The following is a 25,622-nucleotide window of genomic DNA, read 5'->3' as shown; positions in this document are numbered from 1 at the left end:
GTGGCTGGCTTTGAACTTGCTTCTGCTTCAGCCTCCCAAGCAGCTGGGATTATAAATGTGCACCACCATGGCTAGCTGCTCAAGTTTTTAAAACTGGAACGGAAACAATGACATGGATAAAAAAGAACAAAATGTCTTTTACTCCATTTCAGCCTGTCATTAAGTTTCCATTCCCTGTTTTCAACTGAACTGGGCAAGAGGACTCAACAGAGCAGTGAGGAGGACTCCAGACTGCCTCAGCTGCAAGCACTCTCCACTCAAACACACACATCTGGCCCACTCTTCTTTCAAGTCCAAAGTGGCTCCCTGAAGCTTCATGACTTGCTTTCTTCTTTTTCCTCTGGTACTTGTTTCCAGATTGGCTCCTTGATGTGATCTGGTAATTGTTCTAACCGTGTCTAAAAACAGAAACAAAACTATTTAAATGATCTTTGCTACAAAGTGAATTTGTTAATTTTTTTTGTTAATCCCCTTTGCCTTTTTGTAGGAGTCTAAAATGGGGAGAAGGCAACTTAATATATGTAAGGCATTTTGTTTTATATATATATATATATATATATATATATATATATATATATATATATATATATATATAAAATTTATTTGATCCTCAGTGATCTCCAGGGATGGCTACACAATGTGGTCACCAAGTCCAGACAACTAGTAGGGAGGAAGACTTCAGAGATGGCTCAGTGAGGATGTGGGGGGATTCTGAGATTGCATAGGAATGGGTGAACCCCGAGCCATTGTGCACACATAGCTTCCAGTGCGACAGGTCTTCCCCTCCACCACAGGGGCCAAGACCAGGCTGTGATATACCAGGCTGATACAACACAGGTATCCCCCAAAGAGGTAGAAATTCAAGTCCTACCTTTGTTATTTCCATGGCAACTCCTTCAGGTAAGTTTCGCTGAATATATTCCAAGTAGACATCTGCTGTGCATCCAGTTAGATGCTCTAACTAAAATATCAGACATAAAAACAGTTCATGCTTTGCTGTTAAAGCAGAAATCTTAAGTTTTTTTTTTGTTGTTGTTTTTTGGTAAAAGTGAAGCCTGGTTTTCCCCTAAGAATCTTTTTTTTTTTTTTAATGATGAAAGGGAATAGTATAAAGACCAATCCAAATAATTTAATAATTCCATTTTTTTTTTAAAGAGAGAGAGAGAGAGAGAATTTTTTAATATTTATTTTTTATTTTTCGGCGTACACAACATCTTTGTATGTGGTGCTGAGGATCGAACCCGGGCCGCACACATGCCAGGCGAGCACACTACCACTTGAGCCACATCCCCAGCCCTCCCCTAAGAATCTTTAACAGACTAAAAAAAGAAAAAAAAAGAAAGTACATCCTTTGGCTGAACTAGATATGGGGCCCTAAAGTCTGCTTCTTACCAGATGCCACCTTAAAAGCCAGGGGTCCACAAAACACCAAAACAAACCAAAAAGAAACAAGACTAGATTACCAGATAAAGTTAGTTTATGATTTTTATTATGCTCTACAGCAAAATGATTCTGCTGACATAGATAAAATTTTGAGTCTTTCTTTATTCTTTAGGGCTGGGGGTATAGCTCAGTGGTAGAGGGTTTGCCTAGCATATATGAGGCCATAGGTTTGACTCCCGATATCACAAAAGAAGAAAAACAAAAGGATTACTTAGACCTTTTTCCTTGAAGAGTAGGAACCATTTCTTAACATATTTGTGTACCATGCCCCCCAGCTTTTTAAAAACAACTTTTTGGTAGTTGTAGATGGACACGATGCCTTTATTTTATTTGTTTATTTTTATGTGATGCTGAGAATCGAACCCAGTGCCTTATGCATGCTAGGCAAGTGCTCTGCCACTGAGCCTTTTTTGCCATACTGGGGATTGAACCCAGAGCCTCACACGTTAGGCAAGCATTCAAGCACCCTACCACTAAGCTGCATCCACAGCCCCCCCCCCCCTTTTTTTTTGAGACAGGGTCTCACTAAGTTGCCAGAGCTAGTTTTGAACTTAAGACCTTCCTTCCTCAGTCTGCCTGTACTACCTTGCCTTGCTAACATATTTGTACCCTTAAATGTACTGTGCTTTCATGTAAAACACATATGCTTTTTTAAAAATGACACTTATTAATCATTCATTGTGTGATAGAAGTATTCTAAGTGCTTTACCCAAATATGTCATTTAATCCTCATGCTAATTTTATGAGCTGGGTTCATTATTATTTTCATTTTATAGATGATGCACACATCACACAGCTAGTAAGCACCAGAACTTGAACTTTTTAATACTGTCAGTCTGACTCCAGAACTCACAGCTTCCTTTAATAATAAAACTATACTAGCCCTAGTGAACACATAAATGAATGATAAATTGAAAGAAAAACCTAATGCTGTATATCATCATCAGGGAAAAATCCCATTAGATTGTGGAAATAATTATAAGTTGTATAAAAACTAGGATTTTGAAGCATGGAGCAAAATTATTCCAGTGCTATCTGATTATATAAAAATTAGCTGGCATAAAAAGAAAAAAAAAACTGGAGAGAAAAAAATTAGCATAATCTGCATTTATGCATTAGAGTATTTACTACTATAAAGGATGGCTTGGAGTTTGGTTTTTCTATTATGTGGCTTCCACGAACACCAAAAAAGACATTTGCCTTCTACAACTAAAAGGTAGAGCTGGCTAAAAGGAAGTCATGGTTAAAGGAAACTTATGATACATACTATTTTAAATTCTGGATATTTAAAAAATGCCTCAATGGGTGAAATAAACTCACCTCTAAACATCTGTAAAGTGTTCTCATTTCATACTGAACTCTGTGCTTTTTGAAAATATGCACTGATTTGAGAAGAGTAAATCGCTCTATTTTCCTTGGAGGTTCGTGTCTGAAATTAACGGACAAAATAATAAACTTAAGCTAAATGACATTAAAACTCATGTCACTGATACCAAATCATGATTCCACAATTTTGTAGGTCAGGCTCAAACTCAATTATAGGTATTTACTAACTTCATTTGTCAGACTGTCATCTTTAACAACTACTGTTACAAAGCTCAGGCCAAAACAAACACCACAGATAACAATGGGAAGCTTTTCCCATAGACTCAAAAAAAAGCATTGCAAACAAGTTGTGAACACATTCATGCACTCATGGTTTCTGTTTTTATGCCTATTGAGTCCCTTATTGACCAAATGCATAACCTGTGAAGAGCACAACAGTGTGGTGAATACAGTGGTCATGTCTGCTGTGTGTTGTTTGAGGAAAACAGATTATGTTGATAACCACAAAATTGTATTTTGTTTTGGGAGAAAGTCTGGCCTTCTGTTTCTGTTTGTCAGCCTGGGATAGCCCCAAGTAAGTCCTGTTCAACAAAGAAGGAGCAGGGGACAAGACAAAGGAAGCAGTTCTTCTTTACCCTGGAGTGACTCCAAAGCCATATGAAGCTCCCTACACATGCATGTACTCCTGGGTGAATGGTGTTCCTTAGGGCAGAGTGGAAACAATGGATGCATCAGACAAAAAGATCATCACATCTAAAGGGTCTGAAAGGCGAGTTTGTTCACCTACTCTACCTCCCTGCTTCATGGAGATTCATGGACTTCTTGGGTCTCTTAATGTCAGTGAGATTTCTTTTATTCTCCTGTTTACTAATTCCAGTATTTAAAAGTTCAGTAGACAGAAAGGGATGATCCTGTTTTGGATAACATGACAAACCTAAACAACCCATCATGATTTGTACCCCATTTTATGAGCTCAGACCGATCTGGGATCAGCACCAGTTTCCTGGTTATTATACTACAGCAGCTACCAGATCAGATTAGGAAAAGTTTTACTTACACTTTAATAGAGATACCAAGTTCTTTAGCAGCAAGCACCGCAAAATATTCGTAACTGTCCAATACGGCCTTATCGTGGCCTTTTACTAAAATTGACAGACGTTTATATAATGTGTCTGGTTCATCAGAAATGGTTATCTAAAATGAAAAAGAAAAGTTTCAAGGGCTGGGAATACAGCTTAGTTGGTAGAGTGTTTGCCTCGCACGCACAAGGCACTGGGTTCAACCCCCAGCATTGAAAAAAAAAAAAAAAAAAAAAAATTTCAGTTGTGTTTCCTCTCATATTTACAACTAGAAAACTTAACATTTTATCCTTGACAAAAGAACTTTAGTTTACTAAAAAAATGGGAAGAAAAATGCTGAGGAACATCTTAACACTGTTATTTCACTACCTACATGCTAGCACATTTAGATTTGCACAATGACCCTCGGAAGTTGTTAAAAGACAGTTTGAATCAAAAGAACTTTCAAGGCAACCTACAAAATCATTAGCAGGACCTGCCAACTTAATAATTATTGAGCCCAATATTCACATTAACAATTTGTTATGATCTTTCTAGACATTTGTCCCATATGTAGTCATTTTATCCATATAAATGCACACCAAAATGGAACCGAGTTATATACAATAAGAAATAATCTCAGGGTCTGTTAACAAAAATAATCTTGTCAAAAGATCTGGATTGAGAATTACACTCTAGGGCTGGAGATATGGCTCAAGTGGTAGTGCGCTCGCCTGGCATACGTGCGGCCCGGGTTCGATCCTCAGCACCACATACAAACAAAGATGTAGTGTCCGCTGAAAACTAAAAAATAAATATTAAAAAAAAATTCTCTCTTTAAAAAAAAAAAAAAAAGAAATTAAAAAAAAAAAGAGAGAGAGAATTACACTCTATTTGTAGTTGAAGGACAATGGGCAAACCTTATTTCACTGCCCCTTAGTTTTCTCATATATAAAACACAGTAATAAGAGACCTTGCTATAGCTCATAGCAAGGAAAAACTAAGAAAACACAAATTAAAGTGCTTATAAATTGTTAAACATTGTTATACGAACTGAAGCTACTTCTATTCATTTTTTTAATTAGGTTTTTTTTCATGTATGCTTTGCCTGCTTTAATATATATATTACTCATGTCTAATTAAAATGTTATGACACTGACTGTACCTATAACTTATCTCTCTTCCACTCTAATACCCAAAGACCTTAGAAATAATGGGTTTGATATTTCTGACTGTCTTCCAAGAGGTGAATTATCTGTATTTCATTCACCTGTTAAACCAGTAAATTATATTACTAATCCTATGATTCAGGGTTAGATTACTTCATCTCTAAAAAGATCTACTTACTAACCAGGAAGCTAGACATTTACTCTCAATTACTCCAAATGGAGTTGTTGAAAAAACAGGATATACTGATATTCTAAAGTTGGAGGACAATGTGGAAGTGCAAATATAGTCCAAAGATGTGTTCTGATTGATTCTTGTAGGGTTTTATTTTTAAATATTAGTTTTTGCAGTGCTGAGGATAAAACACAGGGCCTTGTGCACACTAGAGTTCTACAACTGAACTACAGTTCTACAACTGGCAAGAGTTCTACCACTGAATTATAGCCCTTGTAGGGTTTTAATTTGTTATGAATGTTAAAAATCAGGAGATTTCTTATTAAAATCTGGATATTAGTTTAGGTTGGGAGATTTGGTGATTAGGCATCAGTAAGTCTGATTTCTGATATGGTCACTGTGGCTAGAGTAAGAAGTACAAGGACAGTATGCCACTGTGCCCACATTGCCACCTCTTCTTCCAAGCCTGGCCCCTGCAGTCATCCGAGTTGGAGACCATCGTTTAAATGTACTATCACATGGGGCTGGGATTGTGGCTTAGCGGTAGAGCGCTCGCCTAGCACGGGCGGGACCTGGGTTCGATCCTTAGTACCACGTAAAAAAAATAAAAATAAAGGCATTGTGTTGTGTCCATCTACACCTAAAAAAATATTAAAAAAATAAAAATAAGTAAATAAATAAGTAAATACATAAATAAATGTACTACCACAGAGATATAGCCAGTATCTACTAAGTAAATTTAGTATAACACAATTTTATTTTGGTGTACACATGCATGAATAAAATGATTGTGCATGGACAAATATCTAAAAGGATTCATACAAAACTGTATTTTTAATAGGTGGAAATGAAAGGACTTAGAATTTGTAAGGATTTTTTAAAATTACAAATAACACAAAAATTGGGCTGATGGAATCACTGCTTCTACAAGTTACATAGCTCCTTCTGGATTTCCATAATTTGTGTTCTTTTTCACTCTGAAAAATAAAGCACTGTCCAGGCCTAGACTCAGTACTTAAAATGAAAACAAAGATGTGAAAGTTACAAGAAAAGTACTTTTCCACAATATAACATCAAGTATTTCAACTCCTCAATTATGCTGAGCTAAGAGTAAGACTACTCTTTACCACAGTTATTTGGGTTAAATAATGTGTTCTTTTAGAACTTATTTTGATACTCTGAAAGATAACACATGAGCACCCAGGGACACTGGAGAATATGCAAGAATATGCATACTATACATTTGCCAGTATTCCAGAATAATCTGTTTTTATTCATATGTGTTTGGAAAACAAACCCAAATGAAATCATAAGGAAAAGTTATTGATGATGTATCCTCTTATACTAAGAAACAGGAAATACATACAGTAGGTTTGGTCAAATCCTTTGGAACATCAATGTGAAGATTTGAGAACTGTACCCACTTCATGCTGGTACTGCTATGAGTGGGAAGAAAAAAAGAGAAAACCAAGTTAAAAAGCACACAGGCCCATTTTCTAGTTCAATTAGGCATGTCCAATGTATACTTACAGAAGAAAGGCACCATTATTTGCTGTACTGCTCTTAGAACTGTTTACAGACAAATTCCCCAAGCCCTTAAAAAAATAAAAAAAGTGGGTGGGAGGCACATATTAGAATTAAAGTCAATTTCCAAACCACTCAGTTTCCACTAAAAATTAAAAGATACATGATGCTTCAAATAAAGGGATATCTGATTATTTCAAATGAAGAAGTTTGGATACTTAAAAGGGACAGATTAATTTCAGAATAAATAAGAGGACAATGGTTGAAAATTAAAAAGCACTCTCAAAACACTAGAATCTCAACTCCCACAAGGAAAAAAAATCTATGAATTAAACATGTGGACATTAAAAAAAAAAAAAAAAAAAGCATCAAACGTGACTTTATTTTCCCACTATTTTTTTTACAGATTAACTGTACATCTGTGCCAGTGACCGCACAATCCCCCTGGTGGAACAAATATTTTTAAGCAATAAAAATTATCTTTATAATTTAATTTATTATTGTCTATTTAATTTAATTTATTAAGAGTTGGAATAAGTACCCTTCTTTTGAAGCCTCATGCATCTTTTCAAGCATATGCATTTCTTGGCTTGGCTAGGATAACTAGCTTATAAAGTAACTGAAATACAGTACACACTGGAACTTGCACCCATCACTAACTGCTATGCCACACGGGACAATTCAGCAATGCCAAATCCTTTCTTGTGAGCACCCCCTGGTGGAACAAAACTTTTTTGTTCTAGGAAACTTAAATGCTACTCTATACTACCTGTTTTTCCTTGAAGCTTTCCTGATATTTAAAAGTGTACCTTGAGAAAGTAGGAGCACAGAATCCTCAAAATACAATGAAGATGAAAATAACAAGTTGGCACAAGCAGAGCTTAATTAAAATAACCAATTGTCATTTAAGTGGTTTTTTAAAAAAATATATTTTAGTTGTCAATGGATCTTTTATTTAATTTACTTATTTATATGCAGTGCTAAGGATCGGACACAGGGCCTCACACATGCCAGGCAAGCGCTCTATCGCTGAGCCACAACTCCAGCCCCAACTTAAATGTTTTAAAAGCCTATTCTTATTGTTTTTCTTCTCTTTACTCAAGTTGGTGACAATTCAAAACTTTTCATATTCTCCCTTGGCTCATGAGAAAAAAAGAAAATGAAAAGGAAATTAGGCAAATACAAAGTAGCAAGAAGTATGTGCCATTCTTCACACACAATCCCAAAGAAAACTTCCTCCTTGAATCTATGCCAGTGACCACAAAATCCAGTTGTGCAAAAAAGGAGATATCTAAGGAATATGACACTTCTTAGTAATACTCTTCCTCTATAAATCTCAGCTTTTAACAGCTGCTTAAAGTGTGTTACATCCACCAATCAACTTAAGTTCTTAAATTTTCTTTTTGCTCTCTTTTTAAAAAATTTGAGAGGGCACAATGTGGTGGCATGCACCTGTAACCCAAGCTACTTAGAAGGCTGAGATAGGAGGATGCAAATTTAAAGCCAGTCTGGGAAATTTACCAAATCCCTGTCTAAATAGATAAATATACACATAGGGCTGGGACGTAGCTCAGTGGTAAAGTGTTCCAGGGTTTAAACCCTAGTACAAAAAAAAAAAAATTTTTTTTTTCTTTTAAGGGCGTGCGATTGGGGAATTTTTTCTGGATAAGTTCATTTTAGTGCTTCAAAAATCTCAACTTCTAACACCATCTAAAAAACAGTGGTCCTCAAAGTGTGGTCTGAAGATTGGGGTAGGGGGATGTCTCTGAGACACTTTCAGATTTGGGAAATCAAAACTATTTTCATAATAACACTAAAATATTATTTAAAACTTGTCTCTCTCACAGTTTACAGTGGCATTTTCTCAAGGATGAATAATGTGTGATACAACAAAATGCAAAAACAGATATGAAAATCCAGCAGTCTTCTTTTTTTTTTTTTTTAATTTTTTAATATTTTATTTTTTAGTTTTCGGCGGACACAACATCTTTGTTTGTATGTGGTGCTGAGGATCGAACCCAGGCCACACGCATGCCAGGCGAGCGCGCTACCACTTGAGCCACATCCCCAGCCCAACCAGCAGTCTTCTATTAAGCCAAATATTAAAGATCTCTGTAAAAGTGCACTCCTCACGAAATCTGCTTTTGTTTTGGAGAACACACTTCCCATAAAATGTTAACTATGTTAACACGTAAAGAATTTTTAGTGTTACTCCTCCCTCCCCCTACTGGGGATTGAACGCAGGGGCGCTCTACCTCTAAACTACATCCGCAGACCTTTTTATATTTTATTTTGAAACTGGGTCTCACTCAATTGCCTAGGATGGCCTCGAAATTGTGATCCTCCTGCTTCAGCCTCCTGAATAGGCGTGCACCACCGCGCCCGGCTTATTAGGGTTACTTTTTAAACGAGTATTTTTAAGATTCTCAGTTTTATTTTTGCAAACCAAAATATAGGTAGTTAAAATTCACAAAACTGAAAAATCTCTTTGGAATCCTTATCTCCAAAAGTGGGACGGGGTCCTGTGGCTAAAAAGCCCGAGAACCGCTGCTTAAGTTTTTGTTGCTCTTCCAAAGAAACATGTGGAAGATATCTAACCCACTCCGCCTACTTCAGAGACCCTCCTCTAAAATCTCCCAATCCCCGGGTGTCAGGAAGATGTCCCACTTTAGTTGGGGACTGAGATCTAGCGCCGGCTCAGCGGCTGACTTTTGCAAGGCAGGTTTCCGGTCTTCTCGGAGCCTGTGGAACAAACGACGTTCACTATTTTTTCCAGCCCTAACGTTCTTGTTCCGTCTTTGCGGGACAATTAGAAATAAAACCAAGGCTTTTCTCATCACCTTCCTGCAAACAGCAGTCCGGGACGATTAACAGATATCGGGGAAGACTCCTGACCGGCTGGACAGCGGGTGGCAGCGGGAATTAACCACTGTCCCCGTCGGCCCGCCCAGTCTCCCCAAATCTCCCCTTACCTGCCAGAGGTGCCGGCACAGAGCCCCAAGCGCTGTTCGCGCCGCCATCTTGCTTCCCCGAACTTCCAGAAGAGCTTCCGGGGTCACAGGTGCGTCCTAAGACCATAGAGTTCGATGAAAGGAGACAGTACGTCCTCGTGTTCCGCCACAGGAACAACCATAGAGATGTGATTCCTTGCTTTTGAGGGGTGGATCGGCTTTCTGATTGCAATCGCGTCTGAGTAGAATTGCTTGAACCCACGACTACCTAGTAATCAAGTTCCATCAGTATTTTCACCTCCAAACCATGCTTGTCCTATGGGGTTCTGTGAGGTTGGAGGCCAACACAGCAAAAGTTATGCTTGGAAAAAAAAAGCTACCAACTACTGAGCCCGAATCCTAACCGTTTATCTTATTGCAACAGACTTGTAGTTTTGTTCCTTAAACTTACTTTCCTTCCCTACATTAACTGGAATTCTTGTGCCCCAGATGTCTTATATAGCTCCATCTTACTAATCTTCCTAAATCATTCATTTCCTTATGTTACTCTAGAATTTGAGACAATGACTGCCTTCACCTACTAAAACAAGCCCAAATAGTGCCTAGTTCTTAATGTCCACAGTAATTTAATTTGGTGAATCGGATTTGCTGTAATAAAATTTTCTTTTATTTGTGCAGATTTCTTTATTGTTTTCCAAAGTGCTTTCACATTGGCAATTTAATGGAAAACTCGAGATTTATAATTAGGAAATCTGGATTGTAATAATCTCTGGTTTACCACTTAGCTGAGTGATTCTGGGCAAGTTTCTTTCCCACTTTGAGCTTATTTTCTCATACGTCCAATAGAGATGATAATAGATTTCACTTCAAATAGTGTCTATGAGGATTAAATGAGATACTGATGTATGATAGTTAGTACATTGTCTGCCACATAATATACAATAAATTTCATCTACCATTTGCAACATAAAGTTTCTCGTATCTTTTGCTTCACAAGGTTGTGGAGAAGATTAAGAGGATCAAGGTTATGAGAACTCTCAAAACATCTAAATAAAGCATTATTCAAATGTAGTTGTTTCTCCTCACAAGTTGTTATTTCTCCTTATTTACCCTATTTTGCAGGCAAGAGAACAAAGTAAAGGGTAGAATGATTCGTGCAACATTCCATACGTGGATGAGAGATTTAGGAGCAGAAATCAGTTTTCCTGCCCCTCCAACTGGGCTCTGCTCAGTAGAATGTAGTCCATGTGAGGGTGGCAGAGTGGTCCTACTGCATGGTATGGAAACAGCACACATTTCACCCATGTGCACTTCGCTTGGCTCAGCTGTGCCCCACCATGGCTGACCACCCAGGGTCCTCCTCAACATTAGGCTCTCTTAATTGTGAGATTGGAAGTGGTCTATCTCAGCCAATGGGTTTTCCTGAAAGCAGCACCCCTGCCCCCACCGCCACTGTTTTGCTGCTTCTGAAGTTTGCATCAGTCTCTCAATATGACTCCTCAACTGTCCTCTGCCCCTTTGAGTAGCCTGAGTCTGGAAAGTGTTCTGCAGCCACAATGATGGTAATATTACGATTCTCTCTCTCTCTCCAGATTTTACACACACACACACACACACACACAATTTGTTAACTTAATCTCAGACATGAATTTTATCCTAATTTTATAGGTGAAGAAACAGGTTCAGAGAGGAAATAACTCACTCAAGCTTGGTTTCAACTGAACCAATAACCATCTTTGAAATCCTAGTTCAAGGCCTTCCTTTCCTACCCCAGCAGAGAGCTTGTTCTGATTCTCTGATGAGGCCCAGTTCTATTTGAGTCTCCTTTGGATTAAAGGAATCAAGACACCCATCCTCCACCACACCCTACTACAAAATAAAACGGGTTTACTTTTAAAGAGGTGGCCCAAACTCTTCTAGGCCCCAAAGACTGTGCTACAGTCAGCCTGGGACTAATGTCCTTGCTGGTCCTCTGATGGCCTTCCTGTGGATTGATTTGTTCCTGCTCCCCCAGGGCTCTGCCCTGCTTGTTGCCATGGCTCGCTGCCTCTAGCTCAAGTTTTCTCATTTGTTCTGTCTCAGATGTGGGAATTTGATTCAGTCCCCTCATCTTTCTTGGCTAAGCCATATCATATGTCACTGACTGGCCTATTGGCCTAATGACTTTGGGTCCCATGTTAACCTGGTCCAGTTAGCTGGGAGCAAGGGGACAATCATTGTAAAGGGAAAAGGGGCCTGGGGATGTAGTTCAGTGGTAGAGCACTTGCCTAGCAAGGGCAAGGTCCTGGGTTTGACCCTCATACCACACAAGGGGGGCCAGCTTTTGCCAACAGTAGGGCTGTGGACAGGGCTCTTTGACAGTGTGGGGATAGACAGCGTTCTGAAGCTTGGCCTATCCGTTATGGATCTCTTTCCTACAGCCTAGACTTTCAAACATCTGACCTAATGGAGAAGAACAGGCTCCAGATGGTTGAGCAGGTGCATTTTGCTGTATCTGCAGAAAGACAAAGAGCACGCACAACAAAATTGTATTTTGATTGCACCAGTTCCGTTTTTAAAAGGAGCCATTTCAAAAGATTATCTCTTACATAAAAGAAACAGTCAGGCCCTTTTATGGCTGTTTTATGTAGGGATATTTGTGATCAGAGATCCCGTACAGGACTCAGGGTATAGCACAGAGGTACTTCTTGCCCGGCATTGCAAAGCCCAGGGTTCAATCCCTAGCACTGCAAAAATAAGACAAAGATCACTTAACCACTCATTTAGGAATGTGTTACTCAATTTCTTAAAATGTCTAATTAGGGTTAGTTTTTGTCAACATTAAAATTCATCCACATTTCTAGAACACATACAACTCAGCAGACTGGCTGTTGCCAAGGAAGGCAGACTGGGAAATCATGGAACACCGAATTGATTTGAGGTTGTGTTCCCCTGCCCCCCCCCCCCCAGCATTCCTGAAAGACTAGAAAGGTAATTAACAAATAGTTATTGGGCACCTGCTGTAAATTGCTGCAAATGTGTGGGTGAAGGTAAGGAAGTCCAGAATATTAAGAAAGCTTGAACTTTGCTCTTCCCAACAGTGAACCTGGATCAGTTCCCAGGTACCTGTTTGTTCTTTCTGGATATTAATTTTTTTTGCAGTGGCCGGGCGATCACACGCCTGTAATCCCAGAGGCTGAGAGGCAAGAGGATAGCTAGTTCAAAGCCAGCCTCAGCAAAAGTGAGGCACTAGGCAACTCAGAGGGACCCTGTCTCTAAATAAAATAAAAAATAGGGCTGGGGATGTGGCTCAGCGGCCAAGTGCCCCTGAGTTCAATCTCAGGTACCCGCCCCCTCCACCAAAAAAAGCAAACATATATTGACATTTGCAAATCCACATATAAAATGGAAATAAATCAGGGCAGACATGGATGCTGTGGCTTACTGTAGACTCCTATAGGTAATATTGAGCTTGAACAATACTGGTTAGAGTATGTCACATCTTCAAGTGGCCCATCTACTGCTTGAGGAACAGAAATGTGCATCCGGGTTCTGGAGTAGGGCTGGAGCGGGGGTACTTCAATGAGAATGAAATGTGACCAGCTGGCCTCTCAAACCTGTGTCAACATAAACCAACTAGCACTTATTCAGCATTGAAAAGTCATTCCAGTGGCTAGAAAAAAAGGAATATTTAAGCCAAATGAAACTCAGAAAGATAATATTTTATTTTCAGAGCAGCTGATGCAATATTGAATCAGGTTTTCACAAATAAATAGGACAGCGTGTATTTGGTTACATTTCTATTTTGATGAATGCCCGTCTCTAGGAACTGTAATAAATTTCTAAGGTAAATGACTGGAACTGAAGTAAAATTCTCCCGGTTCTCTTCTGAAAAAGTATTGTGATAATTTTAAAAAATGCTTAACACTCAGGTGGGGAAACAACCTACAATGCCCCAGTTATTATTATTATTATTATTTTTAAGGAATGCACCTTTTTAGGACAAGTCTATAAAACATCTTTATTTATTTGTTACATATGATGTTTAAATATAACTTTGCTTTCAAGCTTCAAACTTTTTTAAACCCCTGGTAAAATAAGACTTTTGGTTCACCTTAACAAAAACTGACCTAGGAAGAAACATTTTTAGCAAAATGTTATTATAAAATTCACTAGAAAATACTGTCCTCTTTTTGCCAAAATGTTACATAAAATCCTTATTAAAAATACACACATTACAAAAGAAAAATTATGAATATGCTATACATAGTGCTTTGATATGGACCAAGGGACCTGCATTCTGGGAAAATACAGTTAAGCACACTGAATATTAAGATGTCAACTGATAATAGTGCAAACCTGAATAAGTTACATCCCGATATGGAAGGCATGCAAGTCATCTGTTGAGAACAGAACATAAAGAAGCCAGAACAGGAAGCAATCACAGCCGCTATTTAAAAATGTTTTCATTTTTATTACATTAATTTTTTTCAAAAATACTTTTCTTTACAATAGAACTCCTAGAAAATATTTACAACCTTCCTCTAATAAAATATAACAGCAGTTAAATATATTTGAAAATAAGATGGGTTTTTCCATAAAATATATCTGTTAACTTTTTATATACAAGCTTTCTCAAAGAGGTCTAAATTCACTAATGAAAAACCATCTGATAGTAAACAGTAACCGTGTTGAAGACATTAACCATTAGCAAGAAAAGTTCTTTGGGGTGGGTGGGTGGGGGACGCAAAAACACAATACATCCATGCAGGCAGATCATTCCAGAAAAAAAAAAAAGTAAGTGCAATATATTATACTAGGAAGTCGATTCTTTGATAGTCAAGAAATACTAATTCAGGTATTTGAACTGTCTCATTAAGGAGGAGTTCTTTGGTTATTTCAAGTCCAAGATCCTTACCCTATACTGCATGGAAAATTAAAATTAAATTGTGCATTATATTTTTTGCTGTGACAACTCAGTTTATTTTTAATGTTTAAAACTGGAACAGCCGAGCAAGTCTCCAAATAGAAGGGATACATTTGCTTTATAAACATTTTTCTGGGCATTTGGTCTTTTGATAAGCTTCTACAGACCCAATGGCAGAAACCATTCCAGGCTCACCCTCAGACCAGAAGGAGGTCACTTCAAGATCTACTGATGACATGACATTTGCAATGGTTCTGTAATAACTCTGCCACCAAGCTGGTGCCTGATGCCCAGGCAGTTCTTAACTCAGAACTGCTTAGATAAAACAACAGGATAGATTAACCTGTTGAAATGGCAGCAAACAAAGCAGTTTTTTTTTTTCCTTAAAGAGGAAGGAAATCTCCAAGACATCTTCTCTGAAAACAGAATGCTGGAAATGAGAAAATCTTTGTATTTTTCTTCTGTGGCTTTCCTGAGATTCAGAAACCACTGCCTGTGTGGGGCTATGACAGGTCACAGTGGGCCCCCATGAGTGTGTGCTAAATGCTTTTGCAAAGTCAAATTTAAAGGATGCTCAGGTCCTGTCCTCATGCCTCTGCTGATTTTCTGTCTGATGTCCAGCTATTACTGTGCCAGCAAAGTGGCCCAGAGTGATAGCCACCTTTCTGTGGAGCTGGGTTGCTACCGAGGGAGGGGAGAGGCCTGAGAACACCTGCTCCAGAGGTCATGTGGCATTAACACTGAAAAGGGGCCAAGAGGAGCAGATCCCCTCCTTGCCAGGGCTAAGTCCCGGTCTGACTTTTGCGCTAACAGTGGGATGGGTCAGTCTGACTCAGTTCAATAGCCCGGATATTGACATTTTTGAAGGATTACAAAGTTTATTGCCTTCAAGTACAAACAGCAACCCTGCTGACAGGGGCAGGAGGAGGCAGAGCAAAGTCATGCAGCTTTGTGAAGTCTCGAAGTGCTTTGGTAAGTGACTTGTAATGAATACATTCATTGTTTGAATGCAAACATTTAAGCAAAAGTGTATCTGAAACTATTTTTGTTGGCCTTCCAAGCTACTTCCTTCGTATTTGTGATCATGACCTGTTAGAAAACCCTCTCTTAGCTGGTATCTAGGTAAACTTCAGTCCAGCAGACACGAATTACAGCAAATTCCCAGTGAGTGTTGTTTTCATCGATCTTTCAAGTGGCACAAAGTAATTTCAGAACTCCACTGACCGTGAACAGCATTGCAAAAAGAATAGGTTCTTCTGATCTGCTTTTTTTTGGTGGAGGAAAAAGAACAATTCCTGACAGGTCTGAACAGAAAAATAACTCTTGGTGGGAAAAATGGCCCAAGGCCCCAGCATGAAGAGCGTAGCCTGCTTCACATACGCACACACACACATACACGCACACGCACACGCACGGCAAGCTTTGGGATAGAAGGCAACCAGGATGGTTGACATCTGAAAGCAACGGAACAGGACGCCAAGTCCACTCCCTGCTGGGAATGATCTTGAGAGGATGTAGCCCAGATGAAACACCTCTTAAAGATAGTTGTGCCAATTATTTATTCCCCCAACCCCCCCAACAATTAAAAAAAAAAAAAAGGAAAAGAAACTGGATTTTTTTTTTCTAAACCTGAATAAAACGACCACTTTTTAAACAGGTAGTTTAAAAGGGTTACAAAACAAGCGGGCAGTCCAGGTTTCCTGATTATTAAAGACGGAGGCAGTGGGTTCTCACTGTCTCTAAGCAACAAACAGGGCTTTAGAGTTCCGCGTCACCCTGAAGCAAAACTGAATCTTGGTCATCTAAGAGAAGATCGGTGTCCACGACCTCAGCCTCTTCCATGACGCCTCCCAGCTGCTGGACCACGTCGTCATCGAGGGTATCTGCATCCTTGATGGGCTTGATCAGACCCAGCTGGTCCAGAGGCAGGAGCCCTGGCGTCCCCACCGACCCCGTAGTCCTCTCGATTGTGGCTGCCATTTCTGCTGCGAAAGCTGCCTTCTGAGCTTTTTGCCTCTGCTGCTCCTCCTGTTGCCTGTGAGTTTTCATGTGTGCATTTCGGCTTTTGATCTTGAAGAAGACTCTAAAAATGAAGAAAAAAAAGCACGTAAAATTTACAAGGAGATCTGAGTTCCTGAAGATCCCAGTGTCCTACGGGGAATGGGGGTGCAGGTTGGACATCTGGTTTGGGGTGGCTTTGACAGAGTCCTAGGACATTCTCTTGCTGTGGCCTATCACGTCCTTTTCCTCCTCTCTAAGCATTAGAGGAAGAGGAATGGGAACAGGAGCACACTGATGGCATGATTAGGCTCCTTCCCAGGATAATGCCCGAGGCCTTTGAGAAGGTCTTTGGGTCCTTCTGGGGTCTGGAACAAGTGCTCTTTCTCCTCCTTCAGCCTCTCTGCCTCCACATCACTAACCATGCCCTCTCCAACAGAGAAGCCCTAGATCATACTATCGAGCTGTGAGAGTCCCCATCATAAACAACCCAACATCTGCCCTGGCCTCTGTCCCCGTTCTTCCAGTTAGGGTAGTTGAAGGATCTTTCTGCACATAGTTGGTGCGTCCCCCTTTCTCTCCTCTGCCCTCTCTAATCAGCCTCTTGTTTTCTCCACTTCAACCTGTCTGTCCTTCTCAAGGTCACAGGGAACCCTGTACGGTCAATTTCAGTGGCCTCACTTCTATCTTCTTGTTGTTTGACTTCTGAGCTGTATCGACACGTCTTTTCATTGAAAACCCCTTCTTATTGGCCATCATATTATAATTTTCTACTAAGACTAAAAGTGGGTCCCAGCTGGGGGTGATTATGCCCTTCCAGGCAACACTGGGCAATGTCTGGAGACATTTTTGGTTGGGGGAAGAGTTCTTCTGACATTAAGCGGACAGAGGCCAGGGATGCTGACAGCATTCTACTTTGCAGAAGAAGCCTGTTCCCCAGCAAGTAATTACCATATGCAGATGTCAAGAGTGCTAAGGTTGAGAAGTCCTAGGATAAAAGGATAGCCATCATATTTGGGAGGTTATTCTTAACCAGAGGCCTGCAAACTATGGTCAGTGGATCAAATCTAGCCTATTTTTTATAAATAAACTTTTAACAGAATGCAGCCATGTGGATTTGTTTGTTCTGTTTCTGGCTGCTTTTGTGCTACCAGGGCAGGGCTGAGTAGCTGAAGCACAGACAGAATGGTCTGCAAGGCCTAATGTATTTACTATCTGGAACATTTTCCAGAAAAAAGTTTGCCCAAAGGGAGACTATGTTTATGAATAGGGTAGCATAAGTACTCTATTATTATTATTATTTACTTCCAAGTTCATAAAGGATAAACAAACAAACAACAAACCCAAAAGCCTGATTTCTAAAGCCCAAGTTAAACAGTGTTGATGAATTCCATTTAGACATAATGAAAACTGTTTAATGTAATAAACATAATTCCAGCAACTAAAGGAGGCATCTGTGAACATTTACCTAATATCATTCCCAGGATGGAAAACCACAAAAAGTAGTTCTATTTTCCATAAAATTTTAACTGGACTTTTGGTAGAAAAAGAACCTAAGCAACATAAAAATGAGGAAAGTTTTAATCGTGCCACTGAAAGACCGTCATAAAGCATGAAATACAGGTTGAATATCTCTTATCAAAAGACTTGGGCCCAGAACTGTTTCAGATTTTGTGTGTGTGTGTATATGTGTGTGTGTGTGACATATATATAATATATTTATTTATTTGTTTATAAATATTTGTATATACATAAAAGATTCTTGGGAGTGGAACCCAAGTCTAAACACAAATTCATTTGTTTCATTTATACCTTACACACATGGCCGGATAGTACTTTTATACAATAATTTTTAATGATTTTGGATTTCAGAGTTTTAGACTAGGTATGATCAATCTGTAAGAATTTTTGTTAAAGTGTCCTTTGTCTCCACCTGGTGGAATAAGAAGTTATAACCTGTTTGAACAGAATAAGTGGAAGGTATGGGCTTCTCTCAGAGGGGACTGGGAAGACTCCACTGTCCCCACACTTCTATTCCCAGACAAGTGGGAGAGAACTGAGCTTGGGGTGGTGTAACCCTCCTCCAAGCAAATAAGCTTGATGATCAGTCTGTGGACTCATTCAATCTGCAGCTCCCTCAATGTGTGTGTGTTGGGGGGGTAGGGGAGAAGATGACGTCTTTTCCATGCTTTGAAAGCACAGAGGAACAGACCAACACCTAAACCCTCCTCTCCCATCCCTGGCTCCACAAGGGGTAAGGGAGATGTGGGTCCAGTGCTCTGTGGTGGGTGCCCCAGAACTGAATCAGGTTTACACAGAGGCAGCTTGGCCTAGAAGCTAAGTACACAAGGCTGGCCCAGACAGCGTGCTTTGTACCCCAATGTGGCCTAAACTTTCCGTGCCTTAGTTTCAGCTTACTAAGAGTGACTAAGAGCACCTGCCTCGTAAGGTATTCTAAAGAGTAAATGAGTCAATACATGCAAAAATTCTTTTAAAATAGTGCCAGGCAAATAACGAGGACTGACTGATTGATGGCAGCTACTATAATGCTGCCGGATACATTCTGTGAGGATGTGGAGGGAGAGGTCTCCAACTGGCTTCACTTATGTAACTAGAGATGCTTTCTTGGCAATTTCAGCCTCATCCTGGTTGGTGTCTCTCCAGGTGACATTTCTTGTGTTTGAGGCACTGGAGGTTATGGGAAGAGAAACTCAGTGAGGCTCCTGAAGGATCGGCATGACCATGAAATGCCCTCAAGTCACTCACTGGGAACTGGAACTCTCCTAGAATTCCATGAGAGAACTATGCACCTTACCATCAATGATATTTTCTTCCTAAGGTAAGCAAACAAAGCAAACCAAAAGGAAAGAGTAATAGCAGGAACCCAGGCTGTGCCTGTGGACTGGCTGGGTTCAAATCTTGGTTCTGTTCTTCACTGGCAGTGTGGCCTGAGGTAAGGCATTTTACCTAACTTTAAATCCTTATTTGTAAAACAAGGATAAAGACAGCAAATGCATCATATGAAGTTTTTGTGTGAGAACTGAGTTCATGTACATGAAGTAAGTACTCAGTAAATGTTAGCTGTTTTTATTACTACCTACTGTCAAGTTTCCCCTTTAGTTGTTATAAACTATCCCTAAGAGGGCAGGGATAACACATAGGTTTTATCCATGTATCAACTCTAATCAATTGGTTGTATAAACTTGAAGCATGATCATCAAAAGAATCTGAGGCCCTGTCTTAATGTGATAGCCGTGAGTGTGGTGCTTGATTAGTGATGTCTGCCCTGGGAACAGGAGCGAGTGGTGGTGGAAGGCATGTGATGTTTTGCCCACCTCTGCTATAGAGAGCTCCTGATTAGCTGTTCTGGAGCCATTCTCAAAAAACTCAGCAGGGATGCAAAGCTAAGTGACATTAGTGAATACAGTTTGGGTGTGCACGGAGAAAGTGGAAATTGGCATTCCACACATTTCTGCAAAGAAGTGAAGTTTGTCACTAGAGGTTTGCTCTCTGAAGATGCTTGTCCTTCTAGGACACCAGAATGGCCATTTTCTGAGTCAGAGAGACGGTCCACCTTACAGATTCTAAATATGGCATGAAAGTGATTTGAGACTCTAGGTTCTTCCTCTAGCTGATGAAACCTCAGACTGTGTTGGCCTGGCCCCTACAGAGCCATCATCCACTGTGGTTCAGACCTTGGTTCAAGTGCACCTACTTGCCACACTCCTTGCAGGGGAAGATGGTGGTGGGGTCTGTCTCGCCACTGGTGGTGCTGTGAGAAGGTGAACTCTTCACAGAGCAATACCCACTCTGGGTGCCGCCAGGCTTCTGCTTCCCAGAGGGGACAGCACCTCGAGTCTTGGTCACCTGGTTGGTGCCACCATGGATGCGGGCATGGCCATTCAGTGCCTGTCGGGAGCTGAACACCTGGGGAAGAAAGGGAGTGACATGACATCTACAGTCCTGAAAAGGAAATTAGGGTTATTAGTTACTCATTGGTAAAACAGTGATACATGAAACAGTGTCTAATGACAGGCACAAGCGTTTTATCTAAGCAAACTCTGGGCTTATGCCACAGAAAGCCAAGCTCAAATCCCACAACTGCAAATGCTATGCCAACCCAAACCCCATCATTGTCATAACCTGAGAGGAGAGGCACCGTGGCACATGCGTAAAGGACAAAGGCACCATCTCAAATTCAGGAGACTGGGGGTCTACATCCAGCTTGTCTTAACTCACAGGTGGCTCTTAGGCCATTTCCCTTTGGGACATCTCATTTTTTCCCCCATATGTAAAATGAGGGGGTTGGACTAGCTTTCAAAACTTTTTTTTTTTTTTTGGCTAAAAGCCAATTCCTTCCTTTTTTATTAAAGAATTAGGTCTTACCCCAAACTCAGGTGAAAAGCAGAGATGCTCTGGCTGAAACGGAGCAGACCAGAATCCAGCCCACTTACTCAGCCCTGTCTCTGTCCAGGAAGCTCTAGCACCCCCAGGAAGAGTGGGAAGGACATCGATGAGGTGCTCTGGCACACTCTCTACCTTATGTACAGCCTCAATCAGTAGCCCATTGCTTAACCCCCTCCCATAACCCCCAGTGCTAGGGCTGGAACCCAGGACCTCATGTGCTGGTGCTTTGCCACTGAGCCACACCCCAATCTCAGAAGCCCATTGTTTACGCAGTGTTTAAGACCCCCACATTTCAATACAGGATAATACAAAGGGGGAAGAACCTGCAAGTCTTTTTGAAGATTCCATAAAGCAGGGGTTGTAGCCTCAGCACTACGGATACCTGGGGCTGGGTGATTCTTCACTGTGGGGACTGTCCTGTGCACTGCCAGATATTTAGCAGCACTTCTGGCCTCTACCCACCAGGTGCCAGTAGCACCTCCATAGTCCCGATGAAAATGGCTCCAGACATGGCCAAATGTTCTTGGGGGAATGGAATGTTCTTGGGTCCTCAGTTCAGGGCCACTGCAATCCATACCCTGAATCCCAAGAGCCCGGACTTCCAGCTTGTGAAAGTTAACAGCTAACAGGGAAGCCCATCAAGCTGCTCAGCTCTAGGGGCTGCTCTGTGTTCATCCACAAGCCGTGTTTATTGTCATACAGAGAAAAACAAAATCTATCACTGATCTGACAACTACAGCCTCTATTGTTATGCAAAGAAAAAAACCAGCATGCTTTCCCCACTTTGATTTTAAAAAGTCATTAAAAAATATCTGTCTTGCTGAGCTTTTCTGATGGGGCTGAGTGAACGATGACTTCCCACTCAGTAAAAAATTTACAGTACACTCTAACTATGAATTGAGGAAGTATCCAATTTCTGAACAAATTCACCAAGAGATGTTGTCATTTAAAGTCACATCTTAATCATCCCTGAACTGAAGCATTCCATACAAAATGGCAGTGACAGAGTGAAGAGGTTGGGTCATTAAATAACCCAGATGGAAAGAAGTTGGCAGGTTCCATTCTCTTCACAGCTAATGCAAAATGTGTACATTTTTTAAAAACTTTTTTCCTTAAATGTAAATCAATACATTTCTGCTTTAGGATATGAATATTTTAAAGACTGTTGCTTCTTTCATGTAAGTGACAGGCTCAATAAGCAGCATTTGATACACTCTATATTAAACAAACATAAGACAAGAGCACTAACTTGAGGACAAGGGACTTCACTGTAAAGGAACAGCATCCTCATTTTGGGATAATACTCTAGAATTTGCCTGTCCAGGTATGCCCGGCTTTAAGAAACCTGATTTGGGAAAAGCTCCCCAATTTATACTAGTGGGGGAGGCAGGTGGAAACCTGAAGTCCAAAAGAACCTTTAAAATTTTCCTTTAAAATATGCATGGAGCCTTTGATGGTCTGGTACAGCTTCTGTAAGGCCCTCCTTTAGTGCAGGGAATGAGTCTAGGTGGTTACACAGACTCCCTTTCAGGTGTTTACATAATTAGTTTGCTAGGTCAATCTTTCTGTCCCCACAGAGTACAAAGACAAACTTTAGCTAAATCTTTATAACAACCTTCTCAAATTTCAAATTAGTGACATTTGAATTAGTAACACTTTATGGAATATGAGATGCAAAACCTTCCAGATAGGTAAAACTACAGGCAGTGGGGCAAGTAATTGCATTTATAAAAGGGTGATCCTGTCTGGAGGTGCCCTTGTTCATTTAAATGCATGCCGACAGGGCACGACCTTGGGTGACATGCAGCCTAGGAGGTTCAGAGGCACTAAGAAACAGTGGGCTTTCTGAAGGCCACAGCTTGCTTTGAAGTTTTTCATTTATTTATTTTTACAGTACTGAAGATTGAACCCAGGAGCACTTTATCACTGAGATACAACTCCAGAGACAGAATCTGCTGAGTTGGCCTCAAACTTGTGATCTTCCTACCCCAGGCTCCTGAACTGCTGGGATTATAGGCGAGCTCCACTACACCTGGTTAGTTTTGTGTCTTTCTTTCTTTTTTGTGCTGGGAAATAAACCCAGAACCTTGAACATTCTAGGCAAATGCTCTACCATTGAGCTACTTCCCTAGCCCTGCTACAGAACTTGGAATCACACACAGCCTGAGGACTGAATGTGTATGTGGTACTGGGATTGAAGCCAGAAGGCACTATCACTGAACTACATCCCCAGGCCTTTTTATTTTTTATTTTGAGACAGGATCTTGCTAAGTTGCTGAGGCGGGCCTTGAACTTGTGATCCTCCTGCCTCAGCCTATTTAGTTGCTGGGATTACAGGCATGGGTATTGAGCCAGGCTAGGGACCTTCTTTATGTCCTCTAGCCATAGCATTATGCTTGACAAAAAAATACATAAATATCTTGACTTAATGAATAAGAGAACTATGGCCACATGGAGTGGCCTCTACCAAATTTTCATTGCTCAAAGTATAGCCTTTCAAAAATGCATCATCTCTTACAGTTAGGGGCAGCTGCATGGCCCTCACTTGTTCCAGATCCCTGGACAACACAGACACTTACAGCCCCACAGTTGGGCATTTCACAGATGAAGGAGCCGGAGGGCTGGCCAAGGGCCTGCAGGGGTGGTCCCTCGGTGGGAGCCAGGACAGGGACTGGTGGTGGCTCCGGGGACTTTGGGGGTTCACTCTCTTCTTCTTTTGTGGATTTCTTGTCTTCCTCCAGGTCCTCCTCCTCTTCCTCTAACTCTTCTTCTTCTTCACTTGTCTAGTATTAATAAAAGCAAGAAGGGGACATCCCCACATAACATTTTTAGTGATGAACAGAATTTACAGATCAGTAGATCAGCGAGGGGCTGGTGCTGAGGCTGTGGTACTTTAAAAAAAATTTTTTTTTCTGGTACTGGGGATTGAACCCAGGGGCATTTTCCCACTGAACCACATCCCTGGCCCTTGTTATTTTTTATTTTGAAACAGGGTCTTGCTAAGTTGCTGAGGCTGGCCTTGAACTTGTGATCCTCCTGCCTCAGCTTCCTGACTTGCTGGGATTACAGGTGAGTGCCACCATGCTTGGCTGCTGGGTCACTTTCTTTCCACACAAGGAATGGCTGACAGAGCCCGTAGGGCTCAATCTCTGAAAGGCTGGTCTCTGGACACTTGGGAGTTTGAGGTCAAGGAAGTCTCCCTGCTGTGCTCTGGGTCCCCTCATCCCTTATACAAAATTATACTGTGGCAGAGAGGAGAGATTTCTGTATCTACAGATTCCCCTCCTTGTTGGAGATCATCAGACCTTACAAATGACTAAAACTCAGGTAGGCTGCCCTGCTCCTGAGGACCTCTTTCCCCTCCCAACAGTGGGAAGGGTGTTTTCAGGCAGCAACAGCACTGTGGAGCCCCCTCTGGAGAGGGACTATAGAGACCCATAATGATTTGATTTATAGGCTTTATATCATACTTCCAAGAGAGATACCCAATTTGCCCTGTGATGCACGGAAAGCAGGCCCGGCTCAGAGCTCTCCTCCTCCATTCTTAACAGAAAATAGAATGAAAAGGAGAAAATGGAGGGGAGATTCTCTTTTATTTGTCATGTGCTTTTTCTTTTTTCTCTAGCTGCGGGCAGAAAGGCGTGTATTCGATGTTTCTGTTTATTTATTATCTCCTTCCAGAGGCATTTTTTAAAATAAAAAGAAAAAAAATAAACAAGAAACATTTTCCATGAAAATGTATCCTCTTGACTACTCTGCTCCTTCTCCACTTCAGAACAGGAACCACACAGAGAATTAAACAAAGTTCCCTCCCTGCCTCAAGGTTAATAAAAGAGCAAGTTCCCAGAGCAGCCTGGAGTGGGTGCCTGGCTGGTTGGGATGGGACACAGGGATCCAGGAGCCCCTCATTCAACCTCTTGCTTAACTAACTACTTCATTCTTCTCTCTCTGTCCTTGTGGGGTGGGGCAAGGGCTGTGACCCAGGGAAAAGGCATTCTATGTTATAGTCCCCTCATTTCAGCTTATATTTCACAGTTTACAAAAGTGTGCAGTAACAAGAGGCTGTAATATGTCACTGAATAGGCCATAAACAGTCCTCCCATTTTACAAGGGAGGAGACAAAAGGCATGTCGGGCTGCCTCTGCCCCCAGCAGGTCATTTGTCCCTACCAGGCCCTCCTCACAAACCCACTGCTTAGAGCATGTGGTCCAGTCTGCTTTTCCCTGGAGTGACGTAACTGGGTAAAACTATGATTCTTAGAACCCAGAAACTCGAATTTCCAAAAAGAACAATTTCTGAAGAGTAGCGGTACTCTGGGATCCAGTAACCACAAACATCCTCCCTCCAGTCTGGTTTTGGGGTGTGTGAGAGAGAAAGACAATACTAGTCAATATGAGGCATCTAGCACCCTCTGACTGTTTCAGTATTATCCACTGGTAATTATCATGTATGTGCACATTTGAAATGATGTATTAACAAGGTATATTTAAGAAATGGTCCCAATTTTCTGTATGGTAATTAAGATTATTAAGGATTATATTTGCTGGAAGACTTCAATGAACACTGATGTTGGCCTTATACATTTTACAGAGTGGTGCATGATATAAGCTGTAGGTCTCTCATGGGTACAGAACATGCAAAGGAGAGTTCACTGAGGTGGTCTTATTC

At 40.8% G+C, this 25,622-nt stretch overlaps 2 protein-coding genes and 1 long non-coding RNA gene across 16 annotated transcripts in view; 1 reads left to right on the top strand and 2 right to left on the bottom strand.

Moving 5' to 3' along the window:
• Positions 1 to 117: 117 nt before the first annotated feature.
• On the bottom strand, positions 118 to 9,772 carry Mrps10 (mitochondrial ribosomal protein S10). Of its 3 annotated transcripts, none has more exons than XM_046450609.2 (7): positions 9,665 to 9,772; positions 6,699 to 6,763; positions 6,535 to 6,607; positions 3,827 to 3,963; positions 2,764 to 2,872; positions 872 to 961; positions 118 to 398 (listed from the first exon to the last, which is right to left on the bottom strand). In XM_046450609.2, the coding sequence occupies exons 1-7, from the start codon at positions 9,710 to 9,712 to the stop codon at positions 315 to 317; spliced, it is 606 nt and encodes a 201-aa protein (XP_046306565.1). In that variant the 5' UTR covers positions 9,713 to 9,772; the 3' UTR covers positions 118 to 314. The 3 variants fall into 3 exon arrangements, with proteins under 3 accessions (XP_046306565.1, XP_046306566.1, XP_046306567.1); XM_046450610.2 differs by having other exon boundaries at positions 6,535 to 6,604; XM_046450611.2 differs by lacking the exon at positions 6,699 to 6,763 and having other exon boundaries at positions 9,665 to 9,708.
• Positions 9,773 to 13,323: 3,551 nt separating this feature from the next.
• Trerf1 (transcriptional regulating factor 1) overlaps positions 13,324 to 25,622 on the bottom strand; it is a 211,458-nt gene continuing 199,159 nt past the window's right edge. For 8 of the 11 annotated variants that reach the window (XM_058581386.1, XM_058581383.1, XM_058581384.1 and 5 more), the window contains 3 exons: positions 23,534 to 23,737; positions 20,263 to 20,510; positions 13,324 to 16,632 (listed from right to left, as the gene is read on the bottom strand). In XM_058581386.1, coding sequence (XP_058437369.1) covers positions 16,308 to 16,632; positions 20,263 to 20,510; positions 23,534 to 23,737 — 777 coding nt within the window. In that variant the 3' untranslated portion in view covers positions 13,324 to 16,307. The remainder of the gene's footprint in view (positions 16,633 to 20,262; positions 20,511 to 23,533; positions 23,738 to 25,622) is intronic. The other 3 variants (XM_058581387.1, XM_046450604.2, XM_046450606.2) reach the window with 1 other exon arrangement.
• Positions 15,444 to 24,789, top strand: LOC124096674 (uncharacterized). 2 transcript variants are annotated; one of them, XR_009227348.1, is made up of 5 exons: positions 15,444 to 15,521; positions 19,186 to 19,386; positions 22,849 to 22,989; positions 23,947 to 24,023; positions 24,580 to 24,789. It is a non-coding gene; the product is annotated as an uncharacterized LOC124096674 (long non-coding RNA). The 2 variants fall into 2 exon arrangements; XR_009227349.1 differs by having other exon boundaries at positions 15,456 to 15,521; positions 19,212 to 19,386; positions 24,580 to 24,787.

The sequence above is a fragment of the Marmota monax genome, unplaced genomic scaffold (assembly GCF_021218885.2).
Source record: "Marmota monax isolate L192 unplaced genomic scaffold, Marmota_monax_Labrador192_F-V1.1 WCK01_AAM20220418_F8-fsc00127, whole genome shotgun sequence".
Lineage (NCBI taxonomy): Eukaryota > Metazoa > Chordata > Mammalia > Rodentia > Sciuridae > Marmota > Marmota monax.
This window is presented reverse-complemented; position numbering and strand designations above follow the sequence as displayed.

Coding starts and splice junctions, on each gene's coding strand:
- Mrps10 (XM_046450609.2), bottom strand. CDS start 9,712: ATGGCGGCGCGAACAGCGCTTGGGGCTCTGTGCCGGCACCTCTGGCAG. Junction 3,964..6,534: donor AGGATTTGACCAAACCTACT/GTATGTATTTCC, acceptor TTTTCATTTTAG/ATAACCATTTCTGATGAACC. Junction 962..2,763: donor CACTTTACAGATGTTTAGAG/GTGAGTTTATTT, acceptor CTGATATTTTAG/TTAGAGCATCTAACTGGATG.